A 17,047-nucleotide genomic window follows, 5' to 3' on the forward strand; every position below is an offset into this window, starting at 1 on the left:
AGGAAAATTTTTGGAGTGATCCATGGACACAGCTCTTATGTCATCTCCATATTCCATAGTGCCAACGTGTTTTTAAGTTCATTACAAGTGCTTCACCAGTGGATATTTGCATAAAAATGACAAAAAAGACATTAAGAATTAGACCCAAAATGGTGGAATAGACAAAGCAGAAGAAATCCAGGTATTTTTGAGTCTGAATTTAAACCATCAAAAATACCATTGTTTTAAAAGCATGGAAATCACGAGCCATAACCTTATATATAAACCTTCCATATTAGCGAAACTACAGCATGGAAAAACTAATTTGTTCTAAGTTTATTCAAGCTATTGGCATTTTTTACATGACAAAAACCAATTGGCTTTATTTTAAATGACTCAAGTTTAAAATATTTACAATTTTGAACAGTTTTGACTCATTTGGACTCATTTAGTTGAGTGAAGATCTGAGCCATTTCAATGGATTTCTTACTAGTGAGTGATATTATTGAACCGATACCAATTTTAAATGAGAATTTTACACCACACTGACAAACATCTCGTCTCCACAGAAATGTTACTGCTTCACCTAGAATGTTCATAACTATGGCATTAACCCTTCCATCTTGCACTTATTCAAAAACACCCATTCCTTCTGCAAGCAAGGTCTCTTCTCCATGGACCTGTAACTTGGTGTAATTTTGCCTTTCTGGAGGTAGATCATTTTAATGCCATACTGTGCAAAATAACATCTCCATGGAGACAAGCACATAAGATCTAGATTTCAAAAAGCACATTTTACCCTGATATTAGTACACACATGCACCAATGGATCAACACACTTCTCATGATATAAGTCATTTTTAAGTGTATTAAGAAGTGAAGTTTGTCTAAAATGTTCCACAGTACAGTAACAAACATCCATCTCTAAAGAGAGGAGTACATGAAGCCACCAGACCAAGTTACAGACTAGATCAGTGGAGAGGCAACACCGCCCACAATAAGAATGCACTTGGTGTAATGCTATACTCTGGAACATTCTATGCAACGTGACATCTTCATCGAAACAAGCAAAAAAGTTACACAGTGCAGCTTTAGTACAGGGTCCATTCCACTGGCAGATGTGTTTTCTAAAGCTGTTCAAACCAAGATATATACGTGTTTGGCTAAAGTACTTTTTACTTTTTGTAGTAAAATTTTAACGAGTCAAAAATGAAAAATATCTGAAATTTTAGCCATTTAAAATAAAGTAGCAATTACTTTTTGTAGTTTAATCATTCTTAGCAAAGTGCTCACTGGCCTTATGTTTGTTTACTGAATGAGCAGCTCCCTTGTGATTGGCAGGAAGGCTGCTATAAACACAGAGCAGCCTTCTCATTGGCTATCGGAGCTGAAGCTGTGATTTGATTGGCTGAGAATGAGGAAGTGTTTGAGGTGCCAGTCTTGCAATGAGCTGGTGCTGGGGTCAGTCAGGAGGAATGAGGCATTTTTTTGAAATTAGAAAATTGTGAAAATGGATTTGAGGTGAAGAATTTTATCCAGCGATTTCTGTTGCCGTGGTGACCAACTTGTGTCCGTCCCAAATGGTCTTGAACTGTTCTGGTACTGGCATCTCGGTCTGTGGAAGACACAAAAAAAAAAAAATTGGCTTAAAATGGGTATTTAAGAGGTATTTGACTTCTGTGGGGTATTAAAGAAAGGGCATTTTACTTCTATGGGGTATTACCTGTAATGCATAACATATTTAGATCACGTTCTTACCTTTTATTGTTTTGAAAATGCTATATTCACCCAAAATGCTTTGTTTTATAAGTTTCCCTTTTGTTTTTGATGCTCTGAGTCTCCCCTCCCTTTGCTCCCTGTGCTAAATCACTCCCGTCTTTGGAGCGCTACACAAGGAAAGCCAAATAAAAAGTTGATTTTGTAGAACACCCTCTGTAAGCCGAACTACAAAAGATCTAAATGATCAACAAACCCACAGATTAAACAGGGACTAAAACTAATTCTGAATCGAGAACTGCAAAAAGTATAAGGTGTACAAGTTAAAATATTAAAGATTTGACAATGTTTTTTCCCAAAGAATTGAGCAGAGGCAGAGGAGAGGGACAGATGGTGCAGAGGATGGAGAGAAGATGGTCAGATAGAGCAGGGGATACAGAGGAGAGGGTCAGAGAGCAGGCTAATGCAGAGGAGGAGGTCAGACGGAGCAGAGAATGCAGAGGAGAGGGTCAGAGAGGAGAGGATGCAGAGGGGGTCAGATGGTACAGAGGATTCACTCACAAACTCCCCGTCTTTGTTAGGTACGAGAACGTTCATCTCGGAGCTCTTGGCGCTGATGATCTCACAGCTCAGAGAGTCTTTGCTCAAGTAAACGTGGCAGCCGTCCGTCTTGTTGATGGAGATGGTTGGGACTTTTCCTATCACCTGGAAAATGAAAGAATTTAACCAAAACAAGTCTGACCAGTGCTGTGCCCAGTAACAATACCACATTTTGTTGTTTAAAATGTATAGATGAAACATAATAATGAAACTAAAGCTCGGCTGTGTCCGAATGTCTCCCCCAGCCCCTCACCCCACAGACCCGCATTCTTTATCAGACTCTATAGAGCCTCATTGACAGAGAGATTCAGACTCAGATCACTACACTCAGGTCATGCGACTTTAGACTTTTTACCCAGAGCCCAAGACTCTGATAAAACTTGATTTGTGTCACATATAATGATGAGACTGAACTAGCACTGGACTAATAATAATCTCGCATGTTTAGGTCAAACTAGATCTCACGTAAACGGACTGGTGCATTCACATTTATGTCTGAGAGGTAGAAATGATCACTCTGCTAACAGCTCGAGCTAGAGCTGATAGCACCTTTACACCATAACTGTTTAAGAGTGTTTTATTCATAATCAGGATCAACAGTTCCATAAAGCAGAGCTTCTCTCTGCTTCATTCAGTCATGTTGTGTCCAGTTAAAGACCTGTCTCTGTCCACTGGGGCTTTTATGACTCACCCAATGCATTGTGGTCTGTATTGGCCTGAGTAGAGACTAGTGCTGGACACTACTTTTCAAGGTGCATTGTGGAAAATTTGGAATGCACTACTTTTTCACTCAAACACCACTCAGAATGTGTGACCCCTAAACAGTGCCACCTGTAGGAAGAGTGTGGTCATTCAGATACAGCTGTACATTATTCTTAAGAATCCCATTTCTGAACCAGCAGAGTCAGGGCATAATTTTGCAAATACAGGGCCATATGCTAAGTTTTAAGACCTTAACCAAGCCCTTGTCACACTGAAGGGTAAAGCAGTTCAAACAAGGCTAAAAACAATAGCTGCTAGCTTCTTCATTTAGCATCTTTAGGAGGCAATTATCAAAGTTTGGTCAAGGTATAGGGACTGTAAAAAAATCAGGGATGCACCGATACCAGTATCTGATGTTGAAGTTTTATTGGATCAGGTATCGGCCCAATAATATTGATTTAGTGGATATCCTGGATGGCCCTTTCATTTGATGTAAAGAGACCATTTACAGGCTGTAGGCCCAGGACGTCTCAAATGTTTGAACTTTTATTTATACAAAGTTGTTTAGAGTTGCAAGATGATAAAAAATACCACAATTTTATAATAAGTGAACTGTGTGACAGATACTTAAAGTCAAAGGGTCATTATCTGTGTTTGTAAAGCTGGATCAGTGCATCCCTAGTAAAAATGGAAAGGAGCTCTTCTGGATTTACACCTAATGACATCGTAAGGTGTGGACAGGTAGCCATTCTTCTCACCTGAATTTTGAGGTCTCTGCAGTTGATCACCTCCACTATTCCCACCACATCGTCAAACACCAAACCCATTTTCTTACAGTTGTCTGGAAACACAAGGAGCATATTTAGACACAGTCATAATGAGGGTTCAGTCAGAAACTCCAGCGGGTGTCATACCGAGAGTGATGGAGTTGATCTTGCCCTTCACTTGCAGCGTGCTCTTGTTACATTTAAAAGCATAAACCACCTGTTTGAGTTCTGTGTCGCTGATCATAAGATTCTGGGCGTTCTCGTGGTTCTCCTACAAAACAAAAGACAGAAAAAATATTAGAGACGATTAACCCTGAGATTTGTATTTGAGTTCAGAGGGACAAGACGTCCGCATTGATCTGGGACAGTCCCAGGTTTGAGCCCCGTGTCCCCTGATCCAGTAGATTTATACAAAACCAGTGATTTGACAGTTTTATACAAGAAGTGTCCCAAGTGTCTACATTTAGACCAATCGGATCCCCGGCAACAGTGAAGAGGAGGATATACTCTCATTTGTTTGGTTAAAATACAGAAAAACCTGAAAATGTCCATCAGTCATAAAAATGCACCAACAGAAGTCCCTCAGATTCTGACTGAGCACATGACATCTCCATTTTGGACTGAACCATCCCCAGAATGGAGAGGTCATGTGTCCCAGGTTTAAGTTCTGGTCATCTTATGCACAGAGCAAAAGTGAATGGGAAGGGACACAATGTCCCCACAAAGTGCATTTATGGAGCAGCACGTTCTGTTAAGATTTTTTTTTTTTAATTGATGCGAGTGTAGAGTTCAGGCAGACTGTTGATTTGAAACCTCCAGTTTGGTGTGTAACTGTAGACCTGTTATACGCAACTACTCCAACACAGAGCCGCCTCTGTGGCCAACCCAGCGGTAACTGTGCTTTTGTGAGACACCGGCGCACTAACGCTCCCACTGCCAGTGTGTTTAGTCCCCAGAGTTAGCTCAGTGTGAGTAGCATTAGCTTAGCTAGCATTAGCACCTCCAGCCTCCGACACTCACCACTTTCCACTTCTTCCCGTCGAGCTCTAGGACAGGGGGCAGAGCCTGAGCCGGAGCAGCGGCTTTAGGGGCAGGGGAGAAGGGTTTGGGCCCTGAGCGCACAGGACCTCCAACCCCCCTCAGGTTTGGGTTCTTATGGGTCTTCTGGTCATCAGACACATGCTTCAGCCCTAAAGAGGAAACAGTTATATTAAATGCATCCATCAGCTGTTTGTCAATAGGGACAGGACCAGACTGGGCCCACATGGGGAAAAACCATCTGTCTTTGGCGTGAAAGGGTTACACTGTACTCAGATCGTGGAGACGGTCATATGAGCAGCTATAGCTAAAAGACTTGAATTTAATTGATTATTTAGATATATTGTAAATAATTTCAAAATCTTGGCTTAACTTTACTGATAGAGGTGGGATGAGATTTTCAAGAGACATGTTCTACCCCACACTCGCGGCTGTTCTACCCCACACTCGCGGCTGTTCTACCCCACACTCGCGGCTGTTCTACCCCACACTCGCGGCTGTTCTACCCCACACTCGCGGCTGTTCTACCCCACACTCGCGGCTGTTCTACCCCACACTCGCGGCTGTTCTACCCCACACTCGCGGCTGTTCTACCCCACACTCGCGGCTGTTCTACCCCACACTCGCGGCTGTTCTACCCCACACTCGCGGCTGTTCTACCCCACACTCGCGGCTGTTCTACCCCACACTCGCGGCTGTTCTACCCCACACTCGCGGCTGTTCTACCCCACACTCGCGGCTGTTCTACCCCACACTCGCGGCTGTTCTACCCCACACTCGCGGCTGTTCTACCCCACACTCGCGGCTGTTCTACCCCACACTCGCGGCTGTTCTACCCCACACTCGCGGCTGTTCTACCCCACACTCGCGGCTGTTCTACCCCACACTCGCGGCTGTTCTACCCCACACTCGCGGCTGTTCTACCCCACACTCGCGGCTGTTCTACCCCACACTCTCGCACCCTAGTCCTCTGACCCACCCTTAGTGATGTCTGCCCCCTTGTTGATGGAGGCGAACAGTGCGTTGCGGTTGTCAGCTCCAGAGTCCCCGCCTCCTCCAGTGCTCAGGTCAAGAGCGGGGGGAGGGGGCCCAGGTGGAGGGGGAGGAGGGCATCCCCCAGAGGTCGCAGGAGGAGCAGAGGAAGCTGAGGCCACAGGACCCTGAGAGAGAGAGAAAGAAAGAGGAAATGGAGGAGGAGAAGAGGGAAAGGGAGGAGGGGGGGAGAGAGGAGAGGAAGAGAGAAAGGAGAGGTAGGAGGGGGAGAGAGGGAGAGAGGAGAGGTGTCATACAGTGTAATACAGGTTGAATTAATCCCATGACGTGTAAATGAGCTCATGTCACTCACAGTCTTGCTCCAGGCCAGGCCAGTCGTGTGGTGTTTTTTGATGTAATTCTGCATCTCAGTCCAAATGGAGAGATAGGCCTTCACCCACTCTGTGTGCGTCTTATCTCTGAGACAAACACAAAGGGGTCACAAAAATAATTTTTTACAAATTATCCAGAATTAGAATAAAGAACAGACTCTTTAGGATTAAGGAGGCATCGATCCAGTTTTTTCAGTTCTGATACAGACACTGACACTAAAGCTTCAAGTCTCACCGCATTTATTTAAACCAAAATAAGACAAAGCTTATCCAAATGTGTTATCGGCTTCCAGTTGTTATACTGGTTGGCTGTTTACAGGTCTTATTTGACTTGGGGAGTTAAAATATATGTTAATGTTTGAATATAATGTTTTAATTTTTATTTACAAAGTTGTTTTGAGATTAGTAACAGCTCCATATCAGTTTCGATATCTGATAGCAGTTGGTATGTCCCAGACAAACCCTCCAGGTCCAACACCTACACACCCTGGTCCAACATCATGGTCCAACATAATCGTGCCCTACGCTTCGAGTCTAATGCCTCCTTTATCATCAGTAACACAGTGATGTCTGTACTTGTCCTTGTAGTCTTTGAGCACACGGTTGGTGTAGAACATGGCGGCGTCGGTCATCTCCTTCACATAGGGGCCTGGTTTTGGAGCCTGAAACAACAGATAGAATACAACAACACATTTTCTGAACAGACACCAAAGAAAGCCCAGCTGCACTAGTTCTGATAGGTTCAACCCAGACACACCGAGAGATGGTCAAGTGCAGGACTATACCATAAAAAACAAGTTTACCTTTAAAAAAAAAAAATGGAGGTTACATTATAAACTAAAGACTACCTAGCTTCAGATTTAAGCCTAGATCTTCATCTGTCTGTGCGTTTTAAGTTGAAAAACAAAACTAAAACACTTGATAAGTGATGAACAATGATTATGTAATGAACGGAAGAAACATTAAAATGCAAACACTGAAAACCAGTTGAGAACCATCTTCGTCATCACAGAATACTGGTCTATTTAACTTCAATAACCCACTATGTGTCTCTTGTTCAGTGTCTCCTGGAGCTGTCAGACTCAAAAGAATAGCATGCATAATAATGTATTTCACACAGAGCGAAAGAGGACAGGAAAAGAGAGAGAGCGAGATGAGGAGCGGCAGAGGAGAAACCCTGTTTCATTCTCAAAGCTTAACGTGTGGTTGAAGTTAGTTCAAATCTTTAGAGTTCATATTAACGTTCGTATTCTGTGGATGGTTTGAGAGAAAAACAGAACTGTATAACTGATCTGCTCCATCAGAGTAAGAGTCAGCCATTTCGTTTTAAGGAAGGTATCCAGCCAGTCCTCCTAGAGTCCTGTCCCCAGTCCTAGTTCTCAAGCTATAGTCCAGTCCCCAGTCTAAAGTCCTAGTTCTCAACCTATAGTCCAGTCCCCAGTCTAAAGTCCTAGTTCTCAACCTATAGTCCAGTCCCCAGTCTAAAGTCCAGTCCCCAGTCCTCAAGCTAAAGTCCAGTCCCCAGTCTAAAGTCCAGTCCCCATTCCTAGTCCTCAAGCTAAAGTCCAGTCCCCAGTCTAAAGTCCAGTCCCAGCACCTCATAAATGTTTATGAAGTTAATATTGAAAGTCGATTTTATTTGATAAATTTATATAAAATAAAATTGAAAACCATGATCCATTGGAAGATCAATGAAAATTAGTTATTTTTCATCTCTTAAAGATTTAACCAGGACATGAGGTTTGTGAGGAACCTGAAACACACATGAGGTTCGTCTCAGAGTTGGCGAGTGAACTGTTATTTTAGTTATTTTAGAGTTACTCTTTTTTTTTTACATATAAAAATCATAATTTTTAATGAAGATTTTAAATCATGATCATTTTTAATGATAATATTAAATCTGTGTCTGCTGGCCTCTCTGACTTTATTAGGAAGGAAGGAAGGTTAGTCTGTCTATCCATCCATCTAAAGAACTTCTGGACACATCTGTCTTTCCTCCTAAGCTTCACTGAAACATCTGTGTGTGTGTGAGTGTCTTACCACAGTGATCCACCCGAGGGCACCCACGCTCTCACTGACTGCAGAAAGGTGGTTAAACAGCACAGACGTCCGATTGGATTCACGGAAGTTTTGGACCTGAGTCACCACTTTGGACACGGGCTGGAGCAGAGGGCCCAGAGCCGACTGAAACCAGAACAGAACAGCTCTATAGACCGAGCAAACAAACTAAACAACCAAATAACTAATTAAAACAAACTAAACAAACTAAGCAAAATAAACTGTAAACAAACAAAACAAAAACTGCAAACAAACTAAAAAAAACAAAAACTAAAAAAAAACTCAAAACAAAACAACTAAACAAACTAAAACTCTAAAACAAACAAAACAAACTGTAAATAAACAAACGAAAATATTTATCATATTATGTTGAATAGATTTACTTTTTTCATAACAATATTGGTTCCTACTTATTGTTGCGGTACAGCGCATTTGAGGAGCTGACTGATAAAAATATAACAAGAGTGAATGCGCACATGCACACGAGATGAGATGAGTTAAACTGTAAACAAACTAAACTAAGCAAAGTAAAACAAACTGTAAACAAACTCAGCAAATAAAACAGTTTTGTCTGTTTACAGTTTGTTTTACAACCAAACTAAACAAATTGTTGTTTAGTTTGTTTACACTGTAAAAACTAAAACAAAGTCTAAAACTGTAAACAAACATACAAACAAAAAACAAACAGAAGTTATCAAAGCTGTCACATCACGAGAGCTTTGTATGAAGAAAAGCTCAAATATTATGAGGTTGCAGTCGTAGTAATAATAATAATATTAGCTGCATTAGTAGCCGTGATAGTTGCAGTATTCTTAGCAGTAGTAGTATTCGCAGTAGTATTCACAGTACTTACATCTGAGGGTTTCTGATGTGAGGAGGCGAGCAAAAGGACCTGTCTGACAGCAGCAAACCCCTGCTTCATCATGTCCGCCTGCACATAAGACAAGTGTATATATATTTATATAGATGTACAGGTGTGTATATATAAATATATACAAGAACTTAATACAATATACACTAATGCAAACAGGAAACTGGATGTAGTTCATATTTTATAATGTTAGACTTCCTCTGGAACAGCACCGTCTGCTTGTCAGATCTTCTCAGTCTTAAATGCCAGGGAGATACTAGCTAGACAGGATATCTTGATGTTTTATTGTTCTTTCCCTGCGTATCGTGTGACCTATACAGTTCTCCCTCGCAATATCACGGTTCACCTTTCATGGCCTCGCTGTTTTGCAGATTTTTTTGTGTGTGCAATTTTGCAATATTATTTATTATATTAAGTTGAATAGATATTGGTTCCTACTTATTGTTGCGGTACAGCACATTTGAGGAGTGCAACGTTAAAAATATAGCAGTGAACACGCACAGGGTGTGCACAAGATGAGATGAGTTAAGTTATTGAATAAAGACGAGCTGTAACTGTCCTGCCATGTTGGTCTATTTAAGCAAGGAAGACAGCAAGAAAATACATTATATTAAATCTAACTGTAACCCACCAAACCACAGCCTCAGGAGACTGGTGAGGACAGTATATTAGGGTTAAATTTACATAAATGTTGGATCACAGTGTGACTGAAGTGCTGTGTGTTTACAAGATTTCTCCCTGACAAAACCCATAACGATGAAACGTTCTGTATCGACAAATTTCAGAAACGCTTTGTACTTAAGTGTTTCTCTACACGGAGAGGCGCCTCTGTGGATACCGCTGGAGCAGAGGGACATGAACAACACATTTAAAGAGATCATCGAGAAAGAGGGATATAATATACAAAGGTTTGAACTTTAAAAACTTTATAAACGAGGGATCACTGTATATGTGTTTTGTGTTGACTTTCATGTGGAGCACATTCAGCTGAAGTTGTTTTATATGTGTGATAGAAAAACTTGAATAAACTTTACGTACATGTTTCTGGACGTCTCCTCCAATCTTCTGACTGAGGGACAGATACTGAGCCACGGCTCCGCTCACGATGTCGTCGTACTCCTCCACAAACTTGGACACAGCTGAAGAAGAGATATGAATCCAGTTATTCAAACTTTGTGTTGATTAATATTTATTTGTGCAATATTGATCTAAAACTTAAAACCTAGAGTTTTGTAAATTAATGCAATACTTACGTCCACCAGCAGGAGCAACGGCCCCTCCTCCTCCGGACATGCCCTCCAGCCTCCCCACCGCTACCTCCAAACGAGCCACCAACCCAGCCAACTCAGCCATAACTGAAGACACACAGGAAAATACAGGTTTAATATGTGTTAAGGAGCAGAGGATGCAGAGGAGAGGGCCAGAGGATGCAGAAGACGCAAAAAAAGGGTGAGAGGGAGCAGAGGATGCAGAGGAGAGGGTCAGATGGAGCAGAAGATGCAAAAAAGAGGGTGAGAGGGAACAGAGGATACAGAGGAGAGGGTCAAATGGAGCAGAAGATGCAAAAAAGAGGGTGAGAGGGAACAGGGGATACAGAGGAGAGGGTCAAATGGAGCAGAAGATGCAAAAAAGAGGGTGAGAGGGAGCAGAGGATGCAGAGGGTCAGATGGAGCAGAGGATGCAAAGGAGAGGGTCAGAGGGAGCAGAAGATGGAGAGGAGAGGGTCAGAGGGAGAAGAAGATGCAGAGGAGAGGGTCAGAGGGAGCAGAAGATACAGAGGAGAGGGTCAGAGGGAGCAGAAGATACAGAGGAGAGGGTCAGAGGGAGCAGAGGATGCAGAGGAGGGGGTCAGAGGGAGCAGAAGATACAGAGGAGAGGGTCAGAGGGAGCAGAGGATGCAGAGGAGGGGGTCAGAGGGAGCAGAAGATGCAGAGGAGAGGGTCAGAGGGAGCAGAGGATGCAGAAGAGAGGGTAATGGGTGCCATTAGCATGAACATGAACATGATGACACTGGGGACTCTGTAATTAGCAAAAGCAACAATTAAAATAGCCTGGTTCAGTGAACAAACAAAACAGCACAACTAGAACCAAGAAGCACAACGTCCCACTTCCATCGCCTCATGTTCATCATCATTAAACAAAAACATTTTGAAGACATTTAAAAGTCCTATATCACACAAACTGACTCTTGTGAGCTTTAAACCATGCTATAATGCTGTTCCCTCCTCAAAAACAGACCTGGGGTTGTGTTTTGTTTCATTCACATATGTTTGAGTAACACTTTATTAGTCTGTCTACATCTCCAAAGCTCAAAATGCTCCATTTCACCTTGTGATATCATCAAGTGGTAGTTTAAGTTAATAGCTCCTTTTATGTTTAGTTCAATAGAGATGTGGAAATTCCAGGACTGAAATCATCCAAATGATTCTAGTGAAGGTGTATGGAGGTTAAAAACACAGTGGAGCACTTTCTTTTCCACCTTGTGATGTCATGTGGTGATACAGGGTGTTTTCAGTTTGAGAGAAGAACTCAGATTAAATATGCAGGGTTTGTGTGTTAAACGTGTGAATGAAACAAAACACAACTCCAGGTCTGTTTGATTAGGAAACATTAGAACATGGATCAGAAAATATTGTCATATGGGCCTTTAAATAAATAAAATTGATTTTTGTTCTTTTAATATAAAAGGTTAAAAACTAAAATGGAGCACATACTCTCCATGGAGACAAGGAGGCCAAGTTACATGTCAGATCTGTGTTTTTCAGGTATTTTTTTCCCATAATTAAAACAAATTGAATAAATCCAGGATGTATACATCAATCATTATACTGTGGAAAATTCCAGACAAAGCAGTAGTATCTACATGGAAAAGCACATGTCAAACCCTACACCAGAAAAGTTCCTTCAGGAAGTGCTGAATCATCTGTAGCTGCCATAAAACCCCTTTAAGTGTGGGGTAAAAAAAACCTGAAAAATGTGGCTTCAGGTCTGGACTCGTAATAAAAGGTATGTGTGCAACTCTACTCCAAAAACCTGCCTCTCGTCTGGTTATGCAAGTACACGGCTGAAGTATTTAAGTAGTAATATAAGGAATGCAATAATATAAAACATGAAATCACCAAACAACATAAAAAAGCAGCTCTGGTTTGGAGGAAGAGCACCTGACACACACGGTGGATGGCACCTGACACACACAGGGACATTTCAGAGCATGTTTGTAGAGTCTAAACTACAGGGTTAGCAGCTTTTACACAGAATAAGTCCCTATGGAAAAATCGAAAATCATATTAATCGATTCTAAAACTAGATCCTCATTTTTCACAGGTATCGATACTAAAAAGTCCCATTGACAGAAATGAACCTTTCCTGAATATCTTTAGAATGATCTTGAGCTAAATCAAAACAAGTATAAGACACACAGACTAGTATACACCCATGGACCACTATGAACCTACAGTATAAAGGTAAAAATCAAATGAAGCTTTTCGAGGTTAGCAGTTATAGGGGTGAATTTGGAGCACAGTTCCATATTTGGAATTCCTACCGCGAGTATCATAACAACCAAAGAGCCAATCTGGAGCGAAGGTACTGAAGGTCCCTTCCCGCAAACCAGTTGCTAACGCTAGTGATCGTGACCTCGAGGAAAGAAGTCCTCTGGTTTGTTTAATGTTCACATCTTGATTTACAGACACAATAGCAAAATAAAAACCCCAGGATCACGTAGAGCGGGTTAATATGAACATTTTAAGACCAAAATGATGAGTCTGACAGCAGCAGTTACAGAGAGAGGGGCCACCGTTTTTCAATAGAAAGTGAATTTGAGCCAGAGTCGATGGAGCCGCAAGCGTGCACATGATCACCTCCTGGTTGGATTGCAGCAGCTAGCAGCATTGTCCGTGTATATATACAGTCTATGAATAAAACCCATAATGTAATGCTACACTGTGGGAACATTCCAGTCAAAGCCATAACATCTTCATAGCGACAAGCAGGAGCTGGGCCCTTCAATCAGAAAAGTTACACACTGCATCTTTAAAGTGACTTATGTGAAGAGAAGAAGTTGAAATATGACCCTGGTCGTCTGTTGAAGTCTTCATCAGCTTCATGCAAAACGGAGCTGCTGTGTTTTGCATTGGGCCCTGAAGATCCACAGGAGGAGGAACATACAGCACATTTAAATAAAAGGGTTTGTTCCTGGATCCATCTCAAGCAGGACTCATTCAAACTCCAGTCGACTCGTTCAAACTCCAGTCGACTGAAACGTTAAGAACTCATTTGCAGTAGGTTTAATTTCTGTGTTTATTTTCACCTCTGAAAGTTTACAGTTTCCCCATTATTTCTATGTTTTGGCTTCAAACTTAAATCTGTGTAATTCCTCAGTGTCCAGTGCGCTCCATAGTGGTCCATGGGCGTATACTAGTCTATGTGTCTTATACTTGATATTTGATTGATGCCTGCTCAACTGAGTGCCTAGTTTTGATACCAGTTTGATAAATCTGTAAATATCTGATTTTCGATCTTTTTGACAGCCCTACATGGAGACCTGTGGGTACCAAGGTCAAGACCCAATTTGAATATTTGACAGTTTAAATGTAAATGAGTATTAGTTTTGAGAAGTTTTGCATACTCACCCAAACACACCCATTCTGTTTGAGTTTCAAAAGTTGGACGGTTTGACAAAAGATTTTTTTAATGCATTTTTATGGAACCTACCTGGACACTGAGGGTTCACACAGATATAAGGCCACATGGGAATAAAAAACAAAGTACTACCATTTCATGTGGAAAAATCACATTTTATTGTCTAAAGAAAGTGTTTTTATTATAATCGTGGTATCGGGATTGTTTGAGTATCGAGTCTATTCCTCAGTATCGTGCCACTGCTATTGGTCATATCGCTGTAGCAAGTTCCTAGTTTGAATTTTGTTCCCAGGCAATAAAACTTATTCAGAGCTCCATAGGAAGTGTTCTTTGTTTACTTTTCATTTAATTCATTTCTAAAGGAGCAGTCAGCAGTTCATTTTCAACCAACAAGCACTCGACCCACCTGTTTCTTTGCTTTTGTTCCAAGTGAATTGCAGTAATGCTAAACTAGCTCATATTTAGCAGTACTAGTTCTGACCTGCACTGGTTTGGCTCAACAAAGTCCACTTCCTGGTTTAAGCCTCAGTGACTCAGTCATTATTAAAGGGAGTGGTCCATGAATGAGGTGGACAACAGGGAAGAGTAAACTCAAGTGGACCAAGGGATTTATATTGCGATACAAACTTGCACTAGTGTGTCACGATACTAACATTTCAAACTCTATTTCGATCCTAAGGAAAGACTGAATACGCCATACCGATCCCACAATTATAGTAAACACTTTTCTTTAGACAATAGAATGTGATTTTTCACATGAAATAGTAGTACTTTGTGTTCTATTCCCATGTGGCCTTATAGCTGTGTAATTCCTCAGTGTCCAGGTATGTTCCAAAGTGGTCCATGGGTGTATACTAGTCTATGTGCCTTATACTTGCTCTGACACAGCTCAAAATCATTCTAAAGATATTCAGGAAAGGTTCATTTCTGTCCTGTCAATGGGACTTTTTTTTAGTATTGTTACCTGTGAACAATGAGCATTTAGTTTTTATGCTAGTTTTAGCATTGAGTAGTATCTGATGCTCATTTTTATTGAAAATAAAGTTAGTGATTCTAGTTTTAAACATTTCAAATGTTTCAAAGTGTGGCCAGAACATTTGTAAAAACACAAAACAACAGGATTTAAACAATAGAGCTTTGGCAAACAGACTTATGAAATTATTTTTTTTTTTTATAATTATTTTTGGGGGTCAATATTTGAGCTGTAGAGGGTTAAATAAATAAATAAAATACATAAAGAGTTATAGAAATGATGTTTTGCAGCTCATGTTCCTTATTGTGCATTTGGAATAGTTGTCAGGAGGTAATCCAACTTTAGGGTTCTCAAGACAGTGGCCTAATGGCACTCAATATTATCATTTATGTCTATATTTTCACCAGCTATATGTCGTGTTTAAAAATGTGCTCTCGTGACAGGTCTGGCTGCAACAACTCATTTGATTCATCGCAAAAGAATTGTAACAAAGCTCTATAGAAATACCAGAGGATTTAAACTAAAATACAAGACAAAGTAAATATTCTCCATAACTCTGCCAATTTGCATCATTTTAACTCCAAAAAACTTTCACTACTTTACTACCAAAATTACTGCATTAATTTTGTCTTTACATTTGGCTCTGCTCGATTGTGTAATCCCTCTGTGGTCCAGGTCCAGGTCATCTTCAGTTCCTGCTGGTGGACAGTAACCAATCTGACCAGAACTGACGCAGCAGCTTGGATTAGTCCAACAACTTTTTGTCTAGTGACAGATTTGAGGCTTTTTACTTTGGCTTTGCTTGTTTATCAGAGAGCAGACAGTACTTTAAGTTAGTGGGAGCAACCTGAGTTAAAGAAATGGCTTTAATAAATCAACAAGAGAAAAAAAACATCAGAAGTTGTTGCATTTATTAAAACCAGGTGATGACAAATCGAGAGCAACATAGCACTACATTTTGAAAAATCCACCATTGTGAGCAGACTGATGGGCTACACAGAGAGCTGGTCTATTTGTGAAGACTTTCAGCTTTCATTAATCATTATTTTTGCACCTAAGACTAAGACAGTTTAGAGCACTGTCTGAAATTGTATGTAATGCCCTTTATTCCACTCAAATTAGCCTAATGTTTTGAAAATGACATGCCTGGGCACATTTAATCAAATCATGACATAGTTCCTTTAGTTTATCTGGTCAGTTTGATTACAGTGTTTAGTTTTTGGGAAGATAAGATGAGAATTTTCCTGCACAGTCGCTGCAACACGGAAGTAGGTTAGGCCTGGTCTCTGTGCGCCCGGGGCAAACAACAAGACCGAACAATACCCGTGCTATAACATAGACTTTAAACAGCCAAAACAAGCCTAGTTTCATTTTAATCGTCCACTACGTCCTCTAAATCAGTCCAGTGAACCTTAATCTGCAGCTGATCAAGTTCAAGGGGCAGAGGCTAATGCGATAACCCGGTTGGCAGTCTCCTCCTTCGGTCACTGCTGTTAGCCTTTAGCCCGAGAAGCACCGGCCGGCAGCTGGTGTTACGTCGCATTCTGTATCCCTTTAAAATATGTCACTCCTCATTTTATTTCGCGTATTTAACATTTATTGAAGCTTTAATATGGTTTCATGTGTGTAGCTGTAACTTTTAAAAAACGGTTACAACATAATTCCTTGCGTCCAATCACCAAGACTCTGATTTGATAACAAGACTCCACGGGATGCAATTTGTGTCAGTGAACTTACGCCAAGACACGCGTAAATTGACAGACATTTCAATTATATGAGTCATTTAATTGTTTACACAGCCAGTTTAGCCCTCACATGGGACTAAAAAGTCTCCTCCCTGGCGTTAGGTTTCGGCATTTCCTGGTTTTTAGCCCGTCTCAACACACCCCTCCCAGACTGTGTTAGCAAATGCTGCCCCGGTCTGCAGAAAAACGCACATTTTAGCAATTCTTCGGCGTTCACGTTACCCATTACGCAAAGCAATGGTGTCTAATGATGCTTTGTGCTGATAAAGTATTGCTAATCGATGCAGTATCATTTGCAACAAGATGAATACACAATTTCTAGTAAAAAAATGACACGGTTTGCGGACACGGAATGTCGCGTTTTGGCACCGTTACGCGCGTCTTTGGCTAAAATCTACACCGCGCAGTCAGTGTTTACTTTATAAAATCGGCGTGTCTTACCTGCTAAATTACCGGAGCAGTGATTTGGTCCTGTGTAAGTGTACGGGGAGTGTGCAGCTCGCCGTCAAAGCAACAGCACTGGTCCTTTCTTCCTGGATGAGACAGTTTTACCCAGCTGACACTGCGCCGCGTTGGTTTCCGCCCTGTGCCGT

The 17,047-nt window shown here is 41.2% G+C and overlaps 1 protein-coding gene across 1 annotated transcript; it reads right to left on the reverse strand.

Moving 5' to 3' along the window:
* Window positions 1–129: 129 nt before the first annotated feature.
* On the reverse strand, window positions 130–17,047 carry cap1 (CAP, adenylate cyclase-associated protein 1 (yeast)). Its single transcript, XM_033975391.2, has 13 exons — window positions 16,896–17,047; window positions 10,349–10,450; window positions 10,134–10,234; window positions 9,078–9,155; window positions 8,207–8,350; window positions 6,743–6,828; window positions 6,148–6,253; window positions 5,782–5,962; window positions 4,785–4,954; window positions 3,912–4,035; window positions 3,756–3,838; window positions 2,257–2,400; window positions 130–1,594 (listed from the first exon to the last, which is right to left on the reverse strand). The coding sequence occupies exons 2-13, from the start codon at window positions 10,446–10,448 to the stop codon at window positions 1,511–1,513; spliced, it is 1,401 nt and encodes a 466-aa protein (XP_033831282.1). The 5' UTR covers window positions 10,449–10,450; window positions 16,896–17,047; the 3' UTR covers window positions 130–1,510.

Source organism: Periophthalmus magnuspinnatus, chromosome 11 (genome assembly GCF_009829125.3).
Source record: "Periophthalmus magnuspinnatus isolate fPerMag1 chromosome 11, fPerMag1.2.pri, whole genome shotgun sequence".
NCBI classification, from domain to species: Eukaryota; Metazoa; Chordata; class Actinopteri; order Gobiiformes; family Gobiidae; genus Periophthalmus; species Periophthalmus magnuspinnatus.